Source organism: Oenanthe melanoleuca, chromosome 10, assembly GCF_029582105.1.
Source record: "Oenanthe melanoleuca isolate GR-GAL-2019-014 chromosome 10, OMel1.0, whole genome shotgun sequence".
Lineage (NCBI taxonomy): Eukaryota > Metazoa > Chordata > Aves > Passeriformes > Muscicapidae > Oenanthe > Oenanthe melanoleuca.
The window spans coordinates 3,303,689-3,326,604 of NC_079344.1; the positions used below are offsets into that span (position 1 = coordinate 3,303,689).

The window sequence follows — 22,916 nt, forward strand, 5'->3', positions numbered from 1 at the left end:
GCTATAAAAACACATAAAATACAGAAAGAGGATTCAATGTCAAAGAGTGTTACCTTTTATGCCTCTTTTTGAAAAAAAATTGCTTTCCAGGGGCAAGTGAAACCAGAGGAACTCAACTGAATAAACATAAAATCATACCCAATATGAGAGAACCAAAAATAACAGAAAAAGGTCAGAAAATACGTGAAGGAGTCACGATCACAAATCAGTCATTTATCCCCAAAGCAAGGATGGAAGCACAGTGGCTGGGTGGTGAGATCTGAATCACCCTGCTACTTACTTTTTGCAATAAAAAACTCCCAAAATTTCCAGACAGAAATACACAAAAAAAAAATCTTAACTCAAATATGCATTTTCTATTTTTAATTCAAATTCTCCCTAGGATGTTGCCAATTTCCTGAACAAAAACAGGCATCAGCATTCCTTGTGGAATTACCTTGCACAGCCTTATTCACAGAATCATTTAAAAAGAATATTTGCTTACCTCTTAGACCTCAAAGAATGCTTAAATTGTTCATACGATTTTAAAAGCTCTATGTTTAAATACATGTATTTTTTAGTACTACTTTTATCAGGCTTGTGTACCACTCTCTCCTTACGTGCTGGTGACCAGGACAGCAGATGGAAGGGCAAAAATAAGAGTCAATTAAAAGAACATAATAAACCTCTCCAGATGAGGTACAGATGACTGAATGCTTGCTTACTGTGATGAAAGCATGCTCAGGGCAGGAGCTATCTCAGGGGACTTCAGCTCCTGGGGCTCCAGATTGCCCTCTAGCCAGCACAATTTGTAAAAGGCTTTAGAAAAAATTGGGTATGTAAATCACACCATTTCCCATATTCTCCAAGGTAACACTGGAAGTAATTGTCTGTGGCAACTCAGGGACTGGTCATACCCTATGCCACAGACACTGCAAAGAAATAAAGAAAAAACATGGTTTGCTCACCTCTATGATAGTTGTGCGTTTAACTTCTCATTTGCATCCAATTTAACTACAAAGCAGCTTGAACAATTTCAGACTAGTTCTTTTCCAATTCCTGTAATCTTTTAATATTTTCTTTTAAAAAGTGGAAGATCTGAGGAAAACCCAGCAAAATGGTTTATGATCAACTGACCTCAGCTCATCAAGTCGATGTAAAATCAAAGCATTGAACACCACTGGGCAAGTCTTGTTCCTAAAACTCTCTGGAAATGGTACAGGGATTGAGAAATGCTGCTGAGGAAGTTTGGAACTTACACTTTGAATTTAGAGCTGTGCCAAGGCCAGGGGCCAGAAGGCTACACCTGGCAAATCAATATAAGATTCAGCTGCTGAAAAGTTTTTGTAATGAGGAAAATGGAGACAAAGCTTTCTGCTGCAAAATCATCTATTCTGATTCTTGCTGGCCCTGTTTAATACAGGCACTGACTCATGCCATCTATGTGGCATTCCAAATGTGAAACAGGTGTAACAAAGATAAGGCTCAAAAGCTCTAATTTAATTCTTAAAATGAGTTAAAAGCTAATTGTTTGCATGACAGTTCTTGCAAAACACAGGGCCATGTTAAAATCACAGCATATTCAAAACCATCCAAGATTCACTACCAGATTGGAAGCAAATTATTTTGGGAGATTTCTTATCAATTTGCCTAGCTGTGCACCTTTTCCTTCCATGTTGGTGAAGTGACCTCTTGCTGAGTTGTGTTTCTGCAGAGGGGAGCAGGACAAAAGGCTGTAGGTGTCCGTGCACTCATGATCCCAGCAGCACAGCAGCTGAAAGCACTCCTGAGCCCCAGCTCCAGAACGCCCTGTCCTGCCCTGCTGCCATCTCACCTGTGCAGACAGGACCAAGAGTTCATACATACAGCTATTCTGTGACCTAAACTGTGCCAAAATTAACTTTTTTTTTCATTTGGGAAGGAAGGAGGAGAAGTGGTTTATTGTTAGCCCAAATCACATCTCAGACACCATCCACTGTGTGACATCATAAGCAGGACAGTAGCACTGACAATAAACCTGCATTGGTACAGGGAGAAGGGCTGGGATCACTCCAGCTCAATTACATCAGCAGTGACTCCAAAACTGACTGTGTTTCAATCTCTTTTTGGCTGGCAGAGCTCTAGAATAAAGAATCACTCACTTCATCCCCTGCACTCACCTCCACCATTCTGTGCAGATTTGTGTCCCACTTTGTGATTCTTACTCATGCCAGTCAGTACTCACAGTAGAGTTTATGTGTTTCCATATTTATGAAAGTTGCACAGTACACACTCATCCAAACCATATTTAAAATTTCAAACTTCAGCCAGAGCTGCCTATATCCATAAATTGCCTTGCAAGTTTATTTTGTTTTGTCAAAAAGCAGTACTGCTACTTCAAAAGTCAAAACCCATTAAATCCCAACTTCCATATAGCAGAGAATCAAAAAAGTAATGACTTTCTAGATTTATTACAAATACATGCACACACATTCACAGGCCTTATGTTAATTTTTTCATGTGTATCAACACATTAAATTATGTCAATGGTGCTGAAAAGAAGCTTGTTTGCTTGTTTGGCTGCTAAGTGCACACACATCCTTCCCTAACAGGGCAAAATCAGGAATTAGTTAAAATGAAGTATAAGAGTTCCAAAGTTGGTAACAAGGCAGTGAAGTACCAGAAAGCTCCACTGGTGTACTCAGGGGAAGGAATATACTTATACTTCAATCAATTCTAGTACCTTATGCAGAGGGAAAGACAGGAGAATCCAGTAAAGATAAAGTTGCATTGTAGGGAAATATCAAGATTAAAAGCTGAGAGATGAATAAGAACAAAACAGAGTGTATTCTTTTCCTGGAATTTTAAAAATTGTTTTTCCATATGCACAGACCTGAGTTTAGCTCCAGTGCAAAACAGAATACAAATAAACCTCAGTTCTGGATCCGGGCTGTGTCATTCAGCTCTTTGTACACCTGCTCCAGTTTTCCTTGCTTTGTCTATCCAGCTAAAGATAATTCAGGGGAAAGAAAAGTCTTCCTTTATGTGTTACTGTAACCACAGGCCAATTTCAGCTGTACAACTAAAAATTATAAGCAATATTTCAACAGAGAGATTGACACTATTGCTACTTTTCTGAATAATAATCACCTGCAAATTTGATTAAAACTACAGCATTTATTTTCTAAATGAATAAGTGACTTACAAGACAGGTAAACTCAATAAAACCAAATACAGATGAAGAAATAAAATTTATTTTGTGTTGTGCAATAATAGAACATAAAATATATTAATTGCTCTACCCATATATTTTAAGAACAATTTTTAGAGAACTATTATTTGAAAAAGAAATTTCTATATGGAAATGTTTCTCCTATACACATTATTGAACAGCTTGAGTGTATAACTTCTCCATACACATCTGACTCTCATTGATTTAGAGCAGCAGCTACAAGATCTTCTGTAGCCAAACCTGCAGATTTTGGTCACAGGATCTGCAGCTAATTATGGTAAAAAATTCCAATTAATTTTTCATAACAAGACATTAAGGCTACTGCCCCTTTTTCTTCTCAGTGCTGTATGTTGCTAAGCTGCAGGATAAAGGCACAAATACCAACTTCACAAATTACACATTCAAAATGCTAACATATGGCAAACACATTTCATGTATTCACACAAAAATACATATTATGGAATCTACAATAAATCCCCAGTGTTTAAAGCAAAATAAGACCACTGTGTCTTGTTCTTTTTCTTCAAATAACAAGAATACATGTGAAACACTGCTGAATTTAAACTCCATAATACGGTAGATACTATTGTCACTATTAATGCCATGCACTCACCATGAATGAGTCTGGCAGAAATACCAGAACTAAAACAGAATTTATTTTGAATTTGACTTTTTTTCCTATACTGCGCTTGGAAATTTACTGGTTCAGTTATACAGGATGTTAACTGTATTTCAAACCACATGTCTGCAAGGGCTGGATTTTGGATTTTGACTCCTAGAGCTGAATCCCCAGAGAGTACATTTGTGTCCTAGGAGGCAAGTAAAAGATTTAGATTTGGTAATGTACACCAGTCACATAGAGCAGGACTGCACAGATCTACAGCACTAAAGAGAACCATCTAAGGAATTAAAATTAAATATACACTTGGAACAAGCTGTTAAGAAACTGGGATTTTTCCTTTTTGAGAGAAAAATGGTAATAAAGTAATTAAATATGCTCAGCATAATACATCACCAGCTTCTGAGTCAAACTCTGTGCTTAATCATAAAGCAGTGCTGCTCACTAGAGTGCATCCCTCCCAGGGTGGGCTATGAGAACAGAACTCTAGAATCTCATGTATATGAGCCCTGCAACATGGCAATGCAATATATTCATGTGTAAGTCCTCAGCCTGACAGAAATGGGATTTTGAGCAAGGAAAGCATAAAGAGTGAGGTCTGGGTAGAAGAAACTGTTGCTTTTTTTGTTTTTTTGGGACAGTTATGATATGATAAACAGCCACAATGAAATCAGCATGCCCTTAAAGAGCACAACACACTGAGACAAAGCTACTCATGATTTCATCATGCTCTGAAAATAGAAACTACAGTTTGAACACTTATTATTTAAACTCAAATATTTCAGTCATGAGTCTACTTCTGTAGACATCTTTGCAAGTTGAAGTCAGAAAATATGCTAGAATTCAATGTGTATTTACTTTTTTTCCTGAGACAAACACAAAGGCTTTAAGTAAATTGTACCTTATAATTTTGAGAATGCCACATCATGGTATTGTTCTGTGTTTTATTTAACAAAAATAATATTAATTTACTTTGAAAATTAAAAAGAAAAAAACAAAAAAAACTCAGGTTGACATGCAAAATGTTAGCATACACATACCAAAACATTCCTGTTGTGAAATCCACTGCCTGGACAAGAAGTGGATGCAAGAAATCCTGATCCTGCTGATGTCAGATGGTGACCACCACGCTGCTCTGATGTGGCCTGCATTCCACCTATTCTGCTGAAGCATCATTCTTACCATGACAGTAAGAAGTCAGTCCTTATGACATTAAAAGTTACTTTTTGAGGCGACAAAACATTAAATACATTAACACTTCAACTCAAACTTTTCCCAAAAATGTTTTTTCACGCTGTAACACATATAGATTGCTCCACTAAATACCTACTGTTTTGGAAATTAAAGGAATGTGCATATAAAACCCTAATAGATGAAAAATAGAATCCTTGCCCTTGGTAAGAACTGTGTTTTCCATCACTCACCAACTGACATCCTTCCAGGGACTTCACCAGCTGAGCATTCTGGCAGGAGAGAATGGACCCGGCCAAGTTCAGCATCACACACACTGCAGAGAGCAGCATGAAAAATGTTATCTGCAAAAAACCCCAAGCACCCTGTTACTACTCACTTCAAGAGGCAAACAAGGAAAAAATCTAATTTAGATGTTCAAGAACTTCCAGCCTGTCACACAATTACATGGATAGCAACTTTTTATGTATTTTAAAGAGAGTAAGGTACTTAATCTGACAGTGTCCTCGGTCTTGCACTGTAAGAGAAAGCTAAATCAAAACTAGACATGACTATTATATGTTTTCCTCCAGCCATTTCAAAATAATCCATTTATCTCCCACTTTTATCTCACACACTGAAAATTTAATGGGTTTTATTACCAGGCATTACTAAAAAGTAAGATTTGAAAAATGTTTTATTATAAACAGATGCAGTCTTGAAACAGTTTAAATCCTTTTGATGGGGATATGGGTATCTTAAACAGGAAAAGTATTTGTGAATATCATATATCATGAGTGCCTACAAGTTGGGGAAAAAGAGTGAATAAAATTCTGGATATATATAACTACTTGGTTTTTAAATAACAATTATTATTTAAGCAGCATCCTCCATATCAACTACTCATAGTGTTAATTACTCTTTTTTTTTTCTCATCTCAAAATGTGACAAAACAATCATTAACCTGATTCCATCAGTTTAATTATCATTTTATTGCTTTACATGTAAAAAAACCTGGCCCAGTCAGGGCAGACAAATCTCAACATATAGGGAATGGCATAAGCAGTAAGAGGCAAGTACAAACGTGCCTGATGTGTGGCCACCTTAAATATTCTGTGTTGACATTGCTATAACTCAATAGGAGTGAGTGTATTATATGAAATTTTTAAGAAATTCTGTTGCATCTCTTTTCCCTAAGCATGCTCACAGTTTACAGCCCTTCACTGTTCTCACAAGATGTTATCTTTTGTCAGTGCATGTGCTAGAAATATTTTTGACAAGCTTAAATCCAAAATGGCTGTATATTTTTTTCTAGTGCTTTTGGACAATCCCCCCTGTAACCTCCACAGTGTTAACCACAGGACAGAAGCTGTGTTACATATTTCAGTTGCCAGCTTCAGATCCTTCCAAGCATCACAGCTGACAACAAGGACTGTAACCTGCACCAGGTTTATCTATCTTTGCAGTACTTTCTCCATATCAGCATTCATTAATGAAGAAACCTCTATTGGTGTTTCCAAGGTAACCTCTTCCTCTTGTCACTGGCAAAACAAGAGGGAAGGACCCTGCACTGTCAAAATAATGAAACTGGCTCTTAGAATTCCTGTTCATCTCGGTGGGTCTGAGTATCACATTCTGTTTAGGAGCTGCTTTTCAAAGTGGCACTCACCACATGATATCCCTGAAATTCTCTGTCACACTTGTCTTCCCAATTTTGCAATTTTATTCCTCGCTTCTTAATGTCCCAGGCAAGGAAATACCTAACCTGGGCATGGAGCTAAAGGGGGAAATTCATGTCCTTTGCAAGTCTTGAAACTACCTTGCCTCTTGTTGAGCACAAAGGTCCTAATAAAAGGAATTAACAAATTAACAAATAAAGAGCTATCAAATATTTGCTGTGAGAGCTATGACATCTTAATGCTAGATTTAAAACTACAATATAATGTTCTTCATCTTTCTAGTTTCAACATATAGACAAGCTAAAATATTCCTAAAAATCAGCAAGAAGCATTAATTACTAAGCTCCAAAAGTCACAAAGAACTAAATACATGAACAAAGAGGAAGGCAATAAATTTTTATACATGGTGGTAGCAGAACTAATTGGAGAAGTCAAAGCTTATATTCTACACCAAGAACTCTCTGGAAGAAACGATGAGACTTCCTATGTAAGTGTTACTATGGTCCTAAACTAATTCTACAATTCTAAGCAGTTAGGATGAAATTATTTAAAATTATATAACAACTCACTATGTGAGATGTCATCTTGCACAAGTGACCCAAACCAGCAACTCACTGCTGCATCAAGAACACACCAAGAACACAGTGAAAAGGAACAGCACACATTACAGTTTGAAGAAATATTTACTACTACAAGGACAAAGAAGTTTTTACATGCAAAATAACTAAAGTACTCCAAAAGCGATGTAAATATTGTACCACATGAAACCGTATTTCTAAATGCAATATTTTATTTCATTCCTCATACTTTCATTTTGGAGATGTATATGTAACAGGATTGCTTTTTCATTGCTGGCATTTCAACCACTTCCCCAGGTGGTTTGCAGTGGTTTGATAATCAAGACATGAACACTTAGACAAAATATTAATTACCCTCTGTGCTGATGACCTGCCTCAACTCTCCTGTACAGAGGACTTTGAATAAAATCAGCCATTGCCAAGTAAGTTGGATTCTGTAAATCTGCCAATCCTCTGTACCTGCAATACTGTGTCTACGTGTTTTTTCCTGTTAATTCTTGTCCTGCAGCTCCTGAAAGGTCAGACAATCTCTTGAATGAACTTTGGTTTACACTGAAATCATTCGCAGGAAGCAATTTTTTTTGAGACACTGCAGTTTGACACAAGGTACTACAGGCTTCTTTCCAAACCCATTAAATACATGTGGGTATATTCAATGGGATTTAAAATATATTCCTTTTAACACACATATTTCTCATTTGTGAAGAAGCAAGAATAGCCAGAGGTAAATGTGCTTGTCTCTGTAAACCACTGTATAAGTAGATTAAAAACTTGCCCCAAGGTATTCTGCTCACAGAACTTTCTCTTACATGAACTGCAGACAGTAGCATTTATTGTTATTTGTTATTTGTGCTACAGAATTTATAGTTTCCCTGGCAGAAGTGCAGAAGGTTAAACACCAGAAGCAAACCTGAAAATTTATCACCACCAAGAGCTATGAAGCAGTGAGATCAGCAAGTGTGCCAGGACTAAGTTAATGCAAGATTATCTGGGGTACAGCCAGAAGCCACCTGTTGGATCAGCCAGATGCTGAATGCTCATTACATATTATAGGTTTAAATAGATAAAACATACAATTTTTAAAGGACCCCATTTAAAAAACTTACTGAACAGAAATGGCACTCAAACCAGCACTTTTTTTATCAACGATTTTTTTTTAATCTGATTTTCATCACTGACATTTCCACTTATGCACCACTGCTCCCCTAAATAAAAAAAATCCATGCATGTGAAATTTAACTTAAGAGTTATTTTGAAAGAGAAAGAAATCAAACAGCCCTAACTTATTTTAATGCCACTCAAAATGTTGTCAATTTGAAATGCTTCAAAAACAACTGCTTCAGCTGCACAGTCAGGTGGAAAAAGAGCATTTGATATACACTGTGATAATAAAAATGTCAAATATAAGGTTTCCTGAATAGAATTTTGACTACATGAGCCAGATCTAAAATTTGCAACTAACTCAGCCATATTAGTTTAATTTTCCTTCCAACACACTCTCCAAGGAAGTAAAAACTGAAACTTTTTAAAAATTAACAAGTAAGACACTGTCTCAAAAACGTTCCACGGGGACAGCAGAACAGGAAAAGAAAGCTGATGTTTAGGGTCTTAGGACATTAGGAAAGACAGCATTTTTCTAAATCAGCTTTGTATACAATCTATACTTAAACAAAACAGATAAATAAAAATGAACACACTTTTTTCAACAACATGAGTAGTCTAATAACTTTTAAGAAAATCAACGTAAGACTGAATTTATACTTCCATTGCAACTGCTTAATGGTTTCATCTACCTAAACAATACATTACTTTTTGCAAGTGTCACATTGCTGGAAGGATTCACCTCCATGCACATGTCAGTGAAATGTTACTCCATATAAATTAACCTCCATAACATCTGTAGCAGGATTCCCTGAGGAAATAAAGGCTGGTGTTGTCCTGCTGACAAGGACAGGCATCAAAGGCTCTGAGAGCAGCCCTTCCTGGCAGAAATGTAATGAGACACAAGCAGGATATAAAGGTCACACACTGATATTTTGCATCTGTCTTTCCCCACATATTAATGGCAATTAACTACTCCCTTGCAATTATTCTCATTAATTAACAGCAGCCTGGTCTCTCTGAGCCCTCGCACACCAGAACTCTGAGTTTCCTTCCTGAGGAGGAAAATTCTGCCAGGTGAGCAGGGGCAGGAGCCACAACTGCTGATCTCCAGCAAGAGCACACGAGAATTTTCAGTACCAGCTTCTGAGGGAAGGCTTCAACATGGACAGCAGCTCTTCCCAATTTGATTGTAATGCAAACTCACTCGAGTTTTGGCCATTTCAAGAAAAATTGCACACGCATCTCCAAGAAGACTCACATGAATAATTTGATGGAGATCCATCACTAAATGAATTTTAAGATTTCAAAGACCTTTCCTCATATATCTGAAGTAGAACTTAATCCATAAGGCTGTTGGAGGATTTATGGTATCTGCAGTATCACACACATGTCTAGCTCAGGATATAAACTGTGATTTACCTGGCAAACAAATCCCACTGAAATCGAAGTATTTTCCTTCAACAAGCAAAGGATAATTATATTCTCTTTGGGTAACAGTGTATTTCCTTCCATCTGTCACACAAATAAAACTAAAATCATGTGAGTTTTGATTTGAGTACGAGTCAAAAAGTGAGGTATCCATTCTCAACTCCATCACACCTCAAAATATTTGTATTAGTTCTTACAAATATTTATTCTACTTTTAAAAGCATTTCAAATGCAGCTCATCTTGTCTTGAATAAATTTTTGAAGCTAGTGTTTCCTCATTATTTGAAAACAAAATACAAAGTTTAACAAATAGCTCCCATGTTGCCCAACTAGCCAGCCCCAGTGATATGTGACACAAGATTAATTTACCAAGGAGGAAGAAAAAATGCTGAAGCAAACCAGACTCACACCAAGAAAAGCTGAAGAAATTAGATTGTGCAAAGGCTGCCAAGAACTCCAGGAGCAGATGGGGTGCAGCCTGCATTTCTAAAAGAAGGAGCAGATGAGATGAAAGAACCATCAGCAGATATATTTAGAAAGTGTGTGAGAACAAGGGAATTACTGATGGGCTGAGGAGGGGTGGATGCAGCAGCCAGAGCACACTCTGCACCCCAGCAGCAGCTCTGGGATGGAGCTGTGCAGCTCCCAGGGCAGGAATGCACCACAGGAGCAGCTGGGATGGCAGCAGATGGGGAAGGGCAGGGACTGCTCCAGGGGAATTACCAAGTGCTTGTTTAGGAAGGGGAAGTGTTATGCCCCAGCAGGATTTGTCTCCTCTTCAGGAAAAGCTGCTTGTGGTCTATTTAAACTCTGCCACTGGGGATAACTAATGAGCACAGGGATGCCCAGCAGAGGAGTCCAGATTCTCACGTGAGGGGCAGCTGGGCCCAGGAACAGGCAGCCTTGGCCAAAAGGGCACCAGGGAGAGGCAGACAGAGACCTAGGCAAGAGAAAGCTTTAAGAAGTGTTAAGCTGTAAAAGAGGACTTAGAATGTTCATTCTAAAGAGATGCTTCACCCTGTGATACCTTTTCTCCACCACTGCAAAGGTTTCCCTGATTCACTTGTTCTGTTTCCATCTCAAGTGTTCTTTCTCACCCAGTTCATAACTTTACTGGATCATCCTTCATTTTTTCCCCTCTTCCTCTTCTGTCAGGTATATTCTAATGAAAGGGCAATGGGGGTAGTTTTTTCTGTCAGTTGTTTCATGATATTAAAGAAGAAAGAAGGGAATCAGCAGTGTAAGTTAAAATAAAATTAATTTTAAAAACCCCAGCAATTGGCAGTGCACATTTTAAAAGCTAAATGGATATATTAACTCACCTGCAAAAAAAAATGTTGGATCATGAATGTAATCAGAGTTTATACAAACTCAAATTTCAAGTTTTGAAGACCACACTTTTCAGATCCCCTACTCAATCCAACAAGAGACATTATTTCACAGCCTAAACCAACAGTTTGTACAATGGGTAAAGACTTCTCAGGACATCAGTTTGAAATAAATATAAAAGAGAAGCATCTTCAATGACACAGAAATACATTTTTAATTTACTTTCAAACTGATGTAACCTGGAATACAGTTATCACTGAATACACTAACCTGATTTCTCTATCCTGTCTCACAGACTTTTAGCCATGCTGCAATAGTGTGCAGAGACAGATGATGCAGTTTGGTGAGAGCAGCACAGCCACCTTAGTGCTTTATACAACTCAGTGAAGGGAGAGCAAGAAGGCAAGAGGCAAAGAAAACTTAACTATGACCCAAGTATAGGAAAATACTATTTACAGCCTACACCTTCTTCACTGAAATAATTCAGAACTAAGATACAAATCTATTGCAATTCAGTTATTTATGGTACTTGTGGCACTGAATCTCTGAAACATCAGAGATCCTGTTGTAGGATTTCTTATTGAAATGGCTTTGGTTCAATTCTTTCTGGTCATCTAGGTCCTGTTCTTCTCAAATCTTTTGATGTCTATCTTCCTCATGTTGCCAGACTCACATTTCAATTTCTCCTTCCTGTCCCAGTCCTGCACAATTCTCTTCCCCCTGATTTAGCTTTCAGCTCCCCTGAATTTGGGTTAGTTTCCTTCTATACTCTCAGAAAAGAGGTCAAAGAAAAACACTCTGCTCTCAATTCCAAAGCCTGGGTTCACATCAGCCCTGAGCAATATTTACAGCTTTGCATCTGAAGAGCTGGTTTTTGAGCCAGCACTGGATGGATCTGCTTTCCAAACAGAAGTTTTTGCAGCCTCCCAAGTTTTTCTTGAAAGCAGCAATACCCAGAATTCAACCCCTGCCCAGTTCATCAGAAACTGAAAAACACAGGTATGTAAGATGCATTTGCTTTCACTCAGTGTTTTGTTCACCTTTAAACTGATGCTTCAGCCTCAAAGACAAGTGTTTGTCTCATAGCAGGGTTCCCAGAGAATATTCTGATCAAGGAATTCAAAGAACATTTGTGCTGAAGTGATGCTGCAGAGTGATCAAGGGGTGTGCTGAGGCAGAGGGATGTTCTGCAGCTCCTCTCAGCACCACACAGGTATCAAACCAGCAGTGACACACCAGGGGATGCAGGGGAGCCCCACACTCTGCTGCTCCCCCACACTGTGCATTTGTTCCCTTGCTTTTCTCCTGCAGAACTAACCTGTGTATGCTGACACTGGCTCTCCACTACACAGATCATCTTTTTATTCCAGGAAGCAAACACCAAATCTCTGCTTGAGGGTGGATATTGGTAGGAGGACAACCCACATTTTTTTTTAATTCAAAGATTTCTCTCAGATTTCATCTGAAAGGAAGCTGCATATTCTCTTACAAGAGTTTAAAAAGACTTTTCTCACCCCTTAAGCTACTCTAGGACCTCAGGTTAAGCAGCATGGCCAGGAACATGCCAACACTCCACCTCACTAAGCAGAATACAGGAAACTTGCTACTATATAATACAATATATACAAAATACTAGTACACTATTTCTATCTGTTTTATTTTTCATCTGTTCCCTGAAGTTTGGTTATTCCTGCTGTAGTCTGCAATGATATTTAGTGAGAGGAGATAATCAATGAGGAAACACATTTGGACCAGTTTTACATATTCATCCATCTTATGGGGCAAGACTATATGTGAATGTATTGATTTCAAATTATTAGTAATTTCCTTTTTCAATGCAGATATTTTTCTATCTCTTTTACAGAAAAAAGGAAAAACATTCAAGTCTGAATTTCAACTAATTCAAGTTTTTCACTGGAATTCTAGAAAGAAAATCTCTAATTTTGCAACAAACTACCAAGCTGACTCAAGATGAATACTTTCTTTAAAAGTCCATTTTTGTGTATAACTGAGACTTACTGTGGGTGCAGCCTGAGACTTTGCACACAGCTCATCCTTTTGCCTGATGCAGGCTGAACTGCAGCTATTTAGGGTGGCTTCTCTTACTTCTCTCAAATGAGGAAAATCCCATGTGCTTATCAAAAACAAAAAAGGTTTGAAACAATGGTTCATTTGAAGGGACAACACATTGAGTTATACACACACTGGTTTGTGTGTTCACTGGTGCACAGAACTGGATCTGGAATGCACATTTCATAGTAAATTCTTTTAAGTAGCTATTCTGAGTAATCAAGATCATTTATTAATAAGTAGTATTATCTTGTGCTCACTGACATTCACAGACACCCCACATTTCTGTTCATTGAAAAAAATATTAAAGTTATCAGTTTATTTTAAAAACCTTCAGTTAGAAATATAAAAACATTTTTCTGGGGTCATCCAAATGTCAGATGGCAGCAGAGAAGCTTTCAACTCAATTCTGAGGCTGAATTAATCTCCTTAGCACAAATAGATTTGCAATTACCATAGATTAGAATGTAACAGAAAAATAATGTGACTGCACAATTTAAAGTTTTTTTCAAGGTTGTTCAGCCTCAGGAACTACACAAGCTTTCTCCCAATTTTCAGACACTTCCATAGACCATGAGGAAACAAATTCCTACTTTAACACTGCATTTTAACACTAAGCAGTGGTAGTGACACAGACAACACTTGGTTTCCAAAAAAGGGACTCTTGAGGGATTTTACAAATGTGCTATGAATACTCTGAGGCTTCAAAATGAAAATAGAGTAAATTTAATGAGGAAAAACCTGGAATATACAGCAAGTACTGTTCAAAATCAATGTGTAAGCAATTTAAAAATCTCCTTTGCCTGTATATTTCCTCTGGTAAATGTGAATACAGGTTTGATAATAGACACTGATTCCTTGCATGTGTAAAGCATTTTAGCAACATAAGCCACCAATAGCTAGGTGGTGACCAAGAAAATTCAGATAAACTAACAAAAATTTTTCCAGACAATTAAGAATTGCAAAAACATTTTAGCCGAACTCCTAAATTTACATACATTAATATTATAAACGTCCTTAGTAAATACACACTTGTCCTTAGTTCATGCATGTTTGTAAATCTTTGACTGAATGCAGAACCCCAAACAGCATTCACACTAATAGCTTATAAATACACAACTACTCTCAGTTTTTACTTTGGAACCAAAGTGTTAAACTATGCAACAACACTTTCATTTCTACACTAATTCTACATTATGCACTTCTAGGATGATACAGCCAGAAATTAATGGTAGATGAACTATCTCTGTGTAATGCTTCTTCAACTTCATCTTTTTTCCTGCAGAAAATAATATACTTGCAAAGAAAAGACACTGCATCTGTGGAAAAATCCTGTATGATTACAGTGCTGAGCAAAGTGCATCCAGCAGTGTGGGGGGCTGACCCTCCCTGCAGCAAAGCATCACACAGCCCATTCACTGCCCCTTGCAGCAGGACTGGAAAAGAATTAGAAAAGCCCAAGTGAAAAAAACTTGTGCATGGAGATAAAGATAGCTTAATAAGCAAAGAGGAAGGAGAAAGCCAAAGCAAGTGATGCTGTGTGAGAAAACCAGAGAGCCTTGATACTGCTCAAGTGCTGCACAGAAATAGTCAAAACACTGGTTATTATAAACCAGTTTTAGTCACAAATCCAAAATATGCAGAAAACTGGCACCTTAAAATATTATCACAGTTTTACCAGTTTTCAGGACGTCACAGATGGTGCATGGTTTAATTTTATATAACTTTATTCATAGCTTCAAATGATAAAGTTATTTATCTATCTGCTATCACTCTTGGCAATGCCAGATCTTGTATCAAAAAACACACGTATTACAATCAATTATCTAGCTGCTTGTAATACTATAAAATAGGTTAAAAGGTAATTATTGACCATATGTATTTGGCATATGTGTTGTATAAACAGATCAGGAGAAACATGGCTCATTAGTACATTGGTGGTACTTTGTGCTGGGAGTTGTAAAGTTATAAATTATTGATTGCTAAACAGAACAGTCACCTTGCACACGTGGGGTCCAGCTGAGTATTTACACCTCAGCAAGGAAATCAGGACATTATGTAGCCTCTGTAAAACCACTACACAGCTAAATCACACACAGAAAACACCATCCCTGTCTCCATTCCTCAGCTGATTATAGTATCACCACCAAGGGCCAGTGCAGACCAGGATCTAACCCAAGACCATTAAGCTTACTCTTGGAAATAAATAATTTCCTAGAGCAGATTTCAGGGAGATGAACTGCTCTCCAAGGAGTAAGGTTACCATTACTGTTTCCTCCCTTTTTTCTTTATTCCCTTGAATTACACTGACCATCACTGCCTATTTCCATTTCACTCAATGAGCCAGTATTAGAAAGCCCAGCTGAATTTACAACATGCAAGTGAGTGTTCAGTAATCAGAGAAGCCAAGTCTCAACAGCCCTGGATAACATTTGTGATGTGTCAATATTATTTATTCAAATTATGTGAGCTCTGTGCCTACTGTCCAAGTTCATAGCACTGAAAGATACACCTGAAGTTCTAATTAGGTTTACTCTTATTATTATAAGACTTTAAATTTCACACTGTCCACAATATTCTTTATTCCAAGGATGATCTTTAGTACTATGTTATAAATGTTTCATGTTACTCTGTTACACACACACATGGTTTCAAAGGCAATGTTTGCCTGCTAACACATCCTTATTGACACAGTCACACTTGTTTTTAATAAGATTGATTTCCATCTAATACTGCTTTACATTAATAAGCTAACTGAAACTCTATTAGCATGCACACACAAAGAATGGGTTACTGTTCATCATTAAGTAACTACATGAATCTCACAACAGAAATAATAATGTAGCTGGAAATCTGCCTGCAGATGAAGACAAACAACTACTAATTCAGAATCTGCTTTTTTCCATCCAGATACCTGCTAAAAAGATTGCTCTGCAGTGCATTTTTTGGCAAATTAAGTCAAATGCAAAGGTACAAGCAGAGCAATAGTCTGTTTGTGAGACAGCAGAAAAATATTATTTTCACCCAGGTAGCTTATATGTTACAACTTTAAATGCCTTTCACTTTTGTACTAAGTGTTCATAAATATCAGGATACACAACAGCACTGCAAACCATCCCCACAGACTATCAGGCTTCTCTATAAAGACAAAAGCTCTGGGAGTTTCTCACCACAAGGGACAGGGGCCTCTTCCATGAAACAACACCAATCAATCCTGACAACAGCACCTGGAACAGAAAGCAGAGTTACTAAAAAGGCACAATGGTTATAGCAGTGTCACTGAAAACATGGGAGGTAACAGGATGAAGTTAATACACAGTCATGATATGTATTTCCAGAATGACAGAAAGCAAATGTTAAAAATAAAATGCTTTCCTTTTATTGTCAATAAAATATAAACAGAACTAGTACGAAGCTGCTTTTAAACAAATTTCAATCCAGCTGCCAGATTCACTCCATTCTGATCAGATCACAAGAAGTCATTAAAACATTTCTTCTCTCCCAGACCCAAATGTTATCAACACTAAAGTGGAATAAATGTTTAGGGCAAATGTTCTTGTGGTGTCTTAGCACAATTGAAAATTAGCTAGGAAAAGAGGAGTAGTGACAGAGCAATCACAAAATCATCCAGGTATCCAGATAAATTAGTAAAAGGGTTTTGTACTCTGTTTCACCCACTCAAATAACCTCCCCATTTGATCTTATGTTTGAAAGATGACCCATACATTCCTTAAAAACTTGGATTTAGCATACAGACACATTACTCCCTGTACTACAAACCAAAAGCAAACAGGATTTAGACCTTTATACATCTAAGCTAATCTTAAGTGTTTTAAAACAACATGCAAGCTACAGTTGAGATGCTATAAGCCTTACATGTAGTGAAAAATGGAGAAAGAAACAAGAAAAGGAGTGAGGGATATTGACCCTAGTGTGGGAGAAAAACTAGTAGAGAAGAACATTTTCATTAGAACATTAAATTACAAAAATAGTAAAGTAGAACCCATATTAAATGCAGAGAAGAGAATGCACAAGGTATTTACTCCAAGCATCCACAGTGTCACTCTTTCACCTCAGCTTGTGCAAAGAATCTGTGTAACAATAACTTTTATATTAGCTAGTCACCATTCCCACTCCATCCTGCTTTCCTAACAATCTTTCAGGTGTGGAAATAGTAGAGCATGACAAACAGAACTGCCTCTGTGCCCAGCCACTGCATTGCAATGTACACCGTGCTGGGAGCTGGGCTGGAAACACTCCAGTCCAGTGGTGTGTGGTGTGAATGTGGGAGAGGGAGCTGCTGGCTCTCTGCAGCTCTGGAGTGCCCAGTTTAAGCTCTCACAAAGTCTGCTCTGTGGACACTCATACTGTGAGCATGTTTCAAGCATATTTCACAACCTGACAACATCCACAGATGCAGCAGCTGTTGAAAACATTATTCAGAAGACAACATGGAAAATGCACCTATTGGTATTTTCTTTGGTAGCTATGCCATTAAAAAAGACCTATGAAATGAGGTTTTTTAGTAAAATCTCAGTGATAGTTTCTAAGTAAAGCACAAATGCAACAGCTGAGAGATAAATGCATAATAAAAATAAACCAAGACTAGGATGTGGATTTCAAAGGCTCTCCAGGTAATGCCTCCATGCAAATGTGCATAGTTTGTATTCCACAGCATTTCCTACAGCAGAGAAGTTACACACTTCTGGATGGTGGCCAAGTGAAGGAAAAGCCGAGAATTCCATCTTTGCAGTTAATTAAATGTGCTCACACAGCTATGTTAGCTTATTATTACTGTATGATAACTTGGCTCTGGGCTGATAATCCTGTAATGTGAAACTGCACTCAGAAGGTAAAATGACAAGGTTAGCTAGTTTGTCTGCTCACTGGACAGCAACATGCTCCCAATTAAATAAATGGGCAGGCTGAAATTGTGAGGTTATTAAAGAAAACCCTTTAGGAAAAGTAAGAAATTGCATTCCAAACCACAGCATGTATTGATACATAAAATATTCATACATAAATCAGTATTTCTCAGTCTCCAAGTCAGATGGTCAGAGCCAAGATACTGTAGTGCACTACCTATGAGCAGCAAATCTTTACTTTCATTTACTGTCACCTCCCTTCCATGAATTAAACCCCTACCCCTCTTGTCTTACTTGTGGCATTGCACAGGGTGCAAGTAGGGAGCTGATCTCTTTTGTTCAGCTGAACTACAACTGTGTTTGACCTTTACAGAGGCCCTGTAAGATGAAAGAGGTACATGTGTTTTGGGTTGGAAAAGGAGAGCTTCGTGGCACTCACTGTACTGGCAAAAGGTCAAGCACAGCCAGGCCACCTGATAAATTTACACTGATAATAGACACAAGAACTCAGTGTTCCACCTGCATTCTTAATTCTGGCATTGTAAGAGGTCACTTCAACAATGCTGTAGTGTAATTTTACAACCCCATTACTGCCCTGTGTCAGTCACTGGTTATCCAAAAAAACTTCTTGTGCTTTGAGATGAAGTTACTTCCAGTGCCAAGCACCTCACATTAACCACAATGTGCACAGCTATGGAACAAGGAAAAAAATCACACAGAGGACATCACACACCCAAATCTAGTTCGAATACACCAAATTACCAAAATATACCAGATTATCAAAACAGAAATCTACAGACCTCTCTTGATATTGAAGATGACCAGGAATTTAAGAACAGAACCAAACTAAAAAAGCCTCCACAAACCCAAATAAACAAGTAAAAAACCCAAACCCCAACAAACCAACAACCAAAAAGCCTCCAGTCTTTATGTTTTGTTTTCTCTTCAGCTTATTCTTCCTTTAAATACAACTAACAGCTAACACTAAATACAGCTAACATTAAATACAGTTAGTAGAAACCTCACTTCGATTCTATACAAAAGTAGCAATTATTTGAAAAGTAGTATGTAATTTACAGGCCCAAAATATCTTACATTAGTAACTGAGAATATTCAATAGCACAACATTGCAATCCATACAGCTTCTTATGCTTTTCAAAAATCACTACTATGTATTCTGTGCACAGGTTTTTTTCTTTCTTAAAGAAAAAGTAAACTGGAGTTTGAAGATTTTAATAATTCCATAACCTTGGCAATGTGTTTTGATTTCAGAACCTGCAGAGTATGTTCATCTACTATCTTGGACCAAATTTCCACCTACGGAATTGTAATGAACCTCCCCATCACATAATAATTGAAATAGTAAAAACATAGTAAAAAGTAGCTTTGCCTGATTCCTTAAGGAGAGTTCCCACAGATATATGTGGGTTTATGTATCTGCTGATTATCAGAATGCTGAAGCACAGAGGAAAAAACAGAGTACATCAGTGCTGACTTCTGCAGCACTAGAAATGTTGAGTTACTACTCAACATGCATATGAAAACTGCATTATCATTAATGAGGTGGTGCTCATGCATGACAAACATGCCTTTACTTTAGCAGACACATACTGAGGCAGGACAAAAACAGAAGGTAAAATTATCTCCTAGTACAGGGACTGCAAACAAAGGATTAGCCCTTGATGGTGTCTTTTCCAGCACTTTGCATCCACAGTCTGGTGAATCCCTAGAAATCCAGAGGGCTCTGACATTGAATATGGGACAGATCAATGATTCAGCCTCTCAATGTATCTTAAATCATCTGCTTTCCAAGCCTCCAAGGAGCCAAAATATCTCTTGTATGTAATACATTCTCTAGTGTGGTTCCTTTAAACTTCTTTTCTGAACCACATAAATTGTGTATTTATGTAACTATTAATTAAAGCCACATTAAGTATAGTGAAACACTATCAAGGTAAAAAAAAAAAAACTGTAGAAATTTTAAATTACTTACATCTATGTATTAATTTTCTTAATAAAATGACTTTTTTTTCCTTAGTCCTACTTGGGATCTAAAAATTATTTTCTAGTCTAATACAGGGATTAATTTTGTCAACTCAAATGTTCCTGGAAGGGTGAAGTTCAAGTGTACCTCAATAATAACCCCAACTGTCTTTAGGTCTAGGTGTACCTCAGAGAGTCTAAAACAATGTCACTGAGCTGGCAGTCCAGGACAATGTTTCTGGGAAATCTACCATAGCCTTTGTAAAAAGGTAGATAATTATTGAACAAAATGCAAGCATTAAATACTGTGTGAATAATGTCACAACTATCACATACTCAGAGACTATAAAAGCATGGCACATTACTACCAGAGCATGAAATCTTCTTATAATAACACTCTCTGCAGCATCTGCAATCCATTAGTGCAAAATGCTGGTAAAGTTAAATACACACAATAGGAAAAAGAGCTGCATGGGAATTAGCTGAAAACTGACTGGAACAGTCCACCAGTAATATTACTCTCCATTCCAATTCCTGGAAAAACAGGAAGAATGAAAATCTCTCTGGGTGAGGGTGGTATGAATGTATTTACAAGTACCAGAAGAAGAAAAAGGTTTATATAATTCTATAGGCATACACACACATGAAAACTGTATGAACAAATACAGAACAGTGGCTTGGCTTTGGAATGGTCTTCCAAGAAAGTCATCCTAAAGAGTGGGTGCTGATAAAAATCATACTATTACACCATGTTGAAAACACTGCAAAAATCAGTCCTGGGCTAGAGTTTTTAAAAGATTTAATATAAATATTTATTAGCAAATATGCAGACTGAGTGTTCAATATGCAGCTACCCCTAGAATTCAGGGACTGCTCTCTCATTTAAAGGCTACATCCCTATAAACACAAAAAGCACAAGTGCCACCAGACTGCAAGCACGAGCAAAAGAGCTGAAGGCAGAAAGATAAATACAAGCAAGTCAACAGCAACCAGAAAACCACAATGATTTAAGCAGAGTTTTGGGCTACTTTATAAAAGACTCAGTGTGTTCCTGACTCACAAACACTACATCATAGCTTAGTGGCTCCCATTTATCCACTGTGAACCTAAAACTAATCTAATTCTAATTGCCATGGAAACAGGAGCAGAGAAACAAAATCCCCTGGTGCCCCACAGAACAGGACAGTAAAATTACCTATACATTGACACAGCTACCAGAATGCATTAAGAGTACACAGTTTTGATCTTATTTTAAGCTCTAGGGTGAGCTTTTTTTTGTTTTCTCTTTGTATTCCTATCAAATATTACCCACACCCCTCAGAAATCTGCTGGTTACACATCTATAATTTGTTTCTAGAAGGAAACAATTTGACATACAGAGAAAAACAAGCACTGATAGAGCACATACCCATCAGAATAATATATTTTTCAATTACAAAAAACTTCACGTGTGCTGTATTTTTTACTCTTCTGAGTGGTTCAGAACTGTTATGCTCAGCTTCACTAAAATATGCAAATTGTATTGAAAGCTATGGACAGGGATTTAGATAAGATATTAGGCACAGAGCTGATATGTCAGTGACTCACAATACAGTCTTAATTCTAATCTGGTTTTTATTAAACATACTCACAGAACACACTATTACATTATTTTCTATGCCCCCTAATGTAATCCATGAGCATTAATAAGGCACACAGCCATTAGCATAAGAGCATTTAAACAGAAAGGTAACTAAGCAGTTTGGAACCAATTCTCTAAGCTTTCAAATGTATTAGATTATTTATGAACAAACCTGAAATAAACAGATAACTGAAGAGTGAGCTCAATATGTGCTGTTTCATAGGGGAAGAGTTTGAACTCAGAATAAAGTCTGTTGAGATGCTGTAAGGGATAACATAAGAAGATTTTGTGACTCTTGGACAATTCTCTCAAATTAAAATGAAGTTCCCTGACAACCCAAGCAACTTCCCTTCTCCAGAATGACCCATGAATGAACCAAAAGAACACAAGAGCTTTGAGTGACAATGCACTGCTGCAGAACCAGCTGCTGTGTTCCACAACGTTCAAAATGAAAGCCAGACCAAGCAATTCTTTCACAAAAAATTGACTGAAGAAATGTGCTGCCCATACATGATATTTAGCATTTCTACAGTAGCTCAGATAAGTGTGGATAGCTTATCAATTCTTTGAAGCAGGAAGGGTTTACTGAGGAGCAGTCAAAAGCTTAATTAAAATGCACTGAACCAAAGAAATCAGTGAAATTAGAAGCAGTTTGTCCAATATGATACATCTGTATGCAGGTGTTGTAAACTCAAGTGTCAATTCTTCTTCATCTGAATATTTATTTTCTTGGTCTTTATGTGAATTCCATACAATAGATTTACAAAGATGATTTCTAACAGGGACAAAACCTCCACACCTAAAAGTACACTGAATTTTCTTTCCAAAACTACTGACACATTTTTAATTGTTTGTAATGAAAGAAATAATGTGCTTGAAATAATTGAAAAGGTATTTATGAGTCTATAAAATAAATCATGCTTTATTTCTTTCATAGTAGTTATACTCCTTCAAGGGCTGAAAATGTGAAAATTTTTTCTTAACTCCAATAATGAATATTTCCATATTTTTCCATTACTAAGGCAAAGGAATCACCCAGCTGTCAGAACTTCACTTCCAGAATTTTCATTTTATGTTTCACTGTGTTTTTTTAAAAAAATTATATCCATAATGTTATTGTGACAAAAAAAAAACTGATAAAATTCTTTAGACATTTCCTAATCTGTTTCCACACCAATCTTGAGTTGTATCATTGACTCAGCACAGAAAATTATTCTAGAAATATTGTTTCCCAGTAGCATTAGGAAATTAGTAATAATTTAGTAGAAGAGCTGCTGGGC

General features: G+C 37.2%; 1 protein-coding gene across 2 annotated transcripts in view; it reads right to left on the minus strand.

Annotated features, from left to right (window-relative positions):
* Positions 1-22,916, minus strand: part of ENTREP2 (endosomal transmembrane epsin interactor 2) — an 80,068-nt gene that overhangs the window by 32,139 nt on the left and 25,013 nt on the right. For both annotated transcript variants that reach the window (XM_056500263.1, XM_056500262.1), the window contains exons 2-3: positions 16,338-16,394; positions 5,234-5,344 (exon numbers count right to left, since the gene is read on the minus strand). In XM_056500263.1, coding sequence (XP_056356238.1) covers positions 5,234-5,344; positions 16,338-16,394 — 168 coding nt within the window. The remainder of the gene's footprint in view (positions 1-5,233; positions 5,345-16,337; positions 16,395-22,916) is intronic.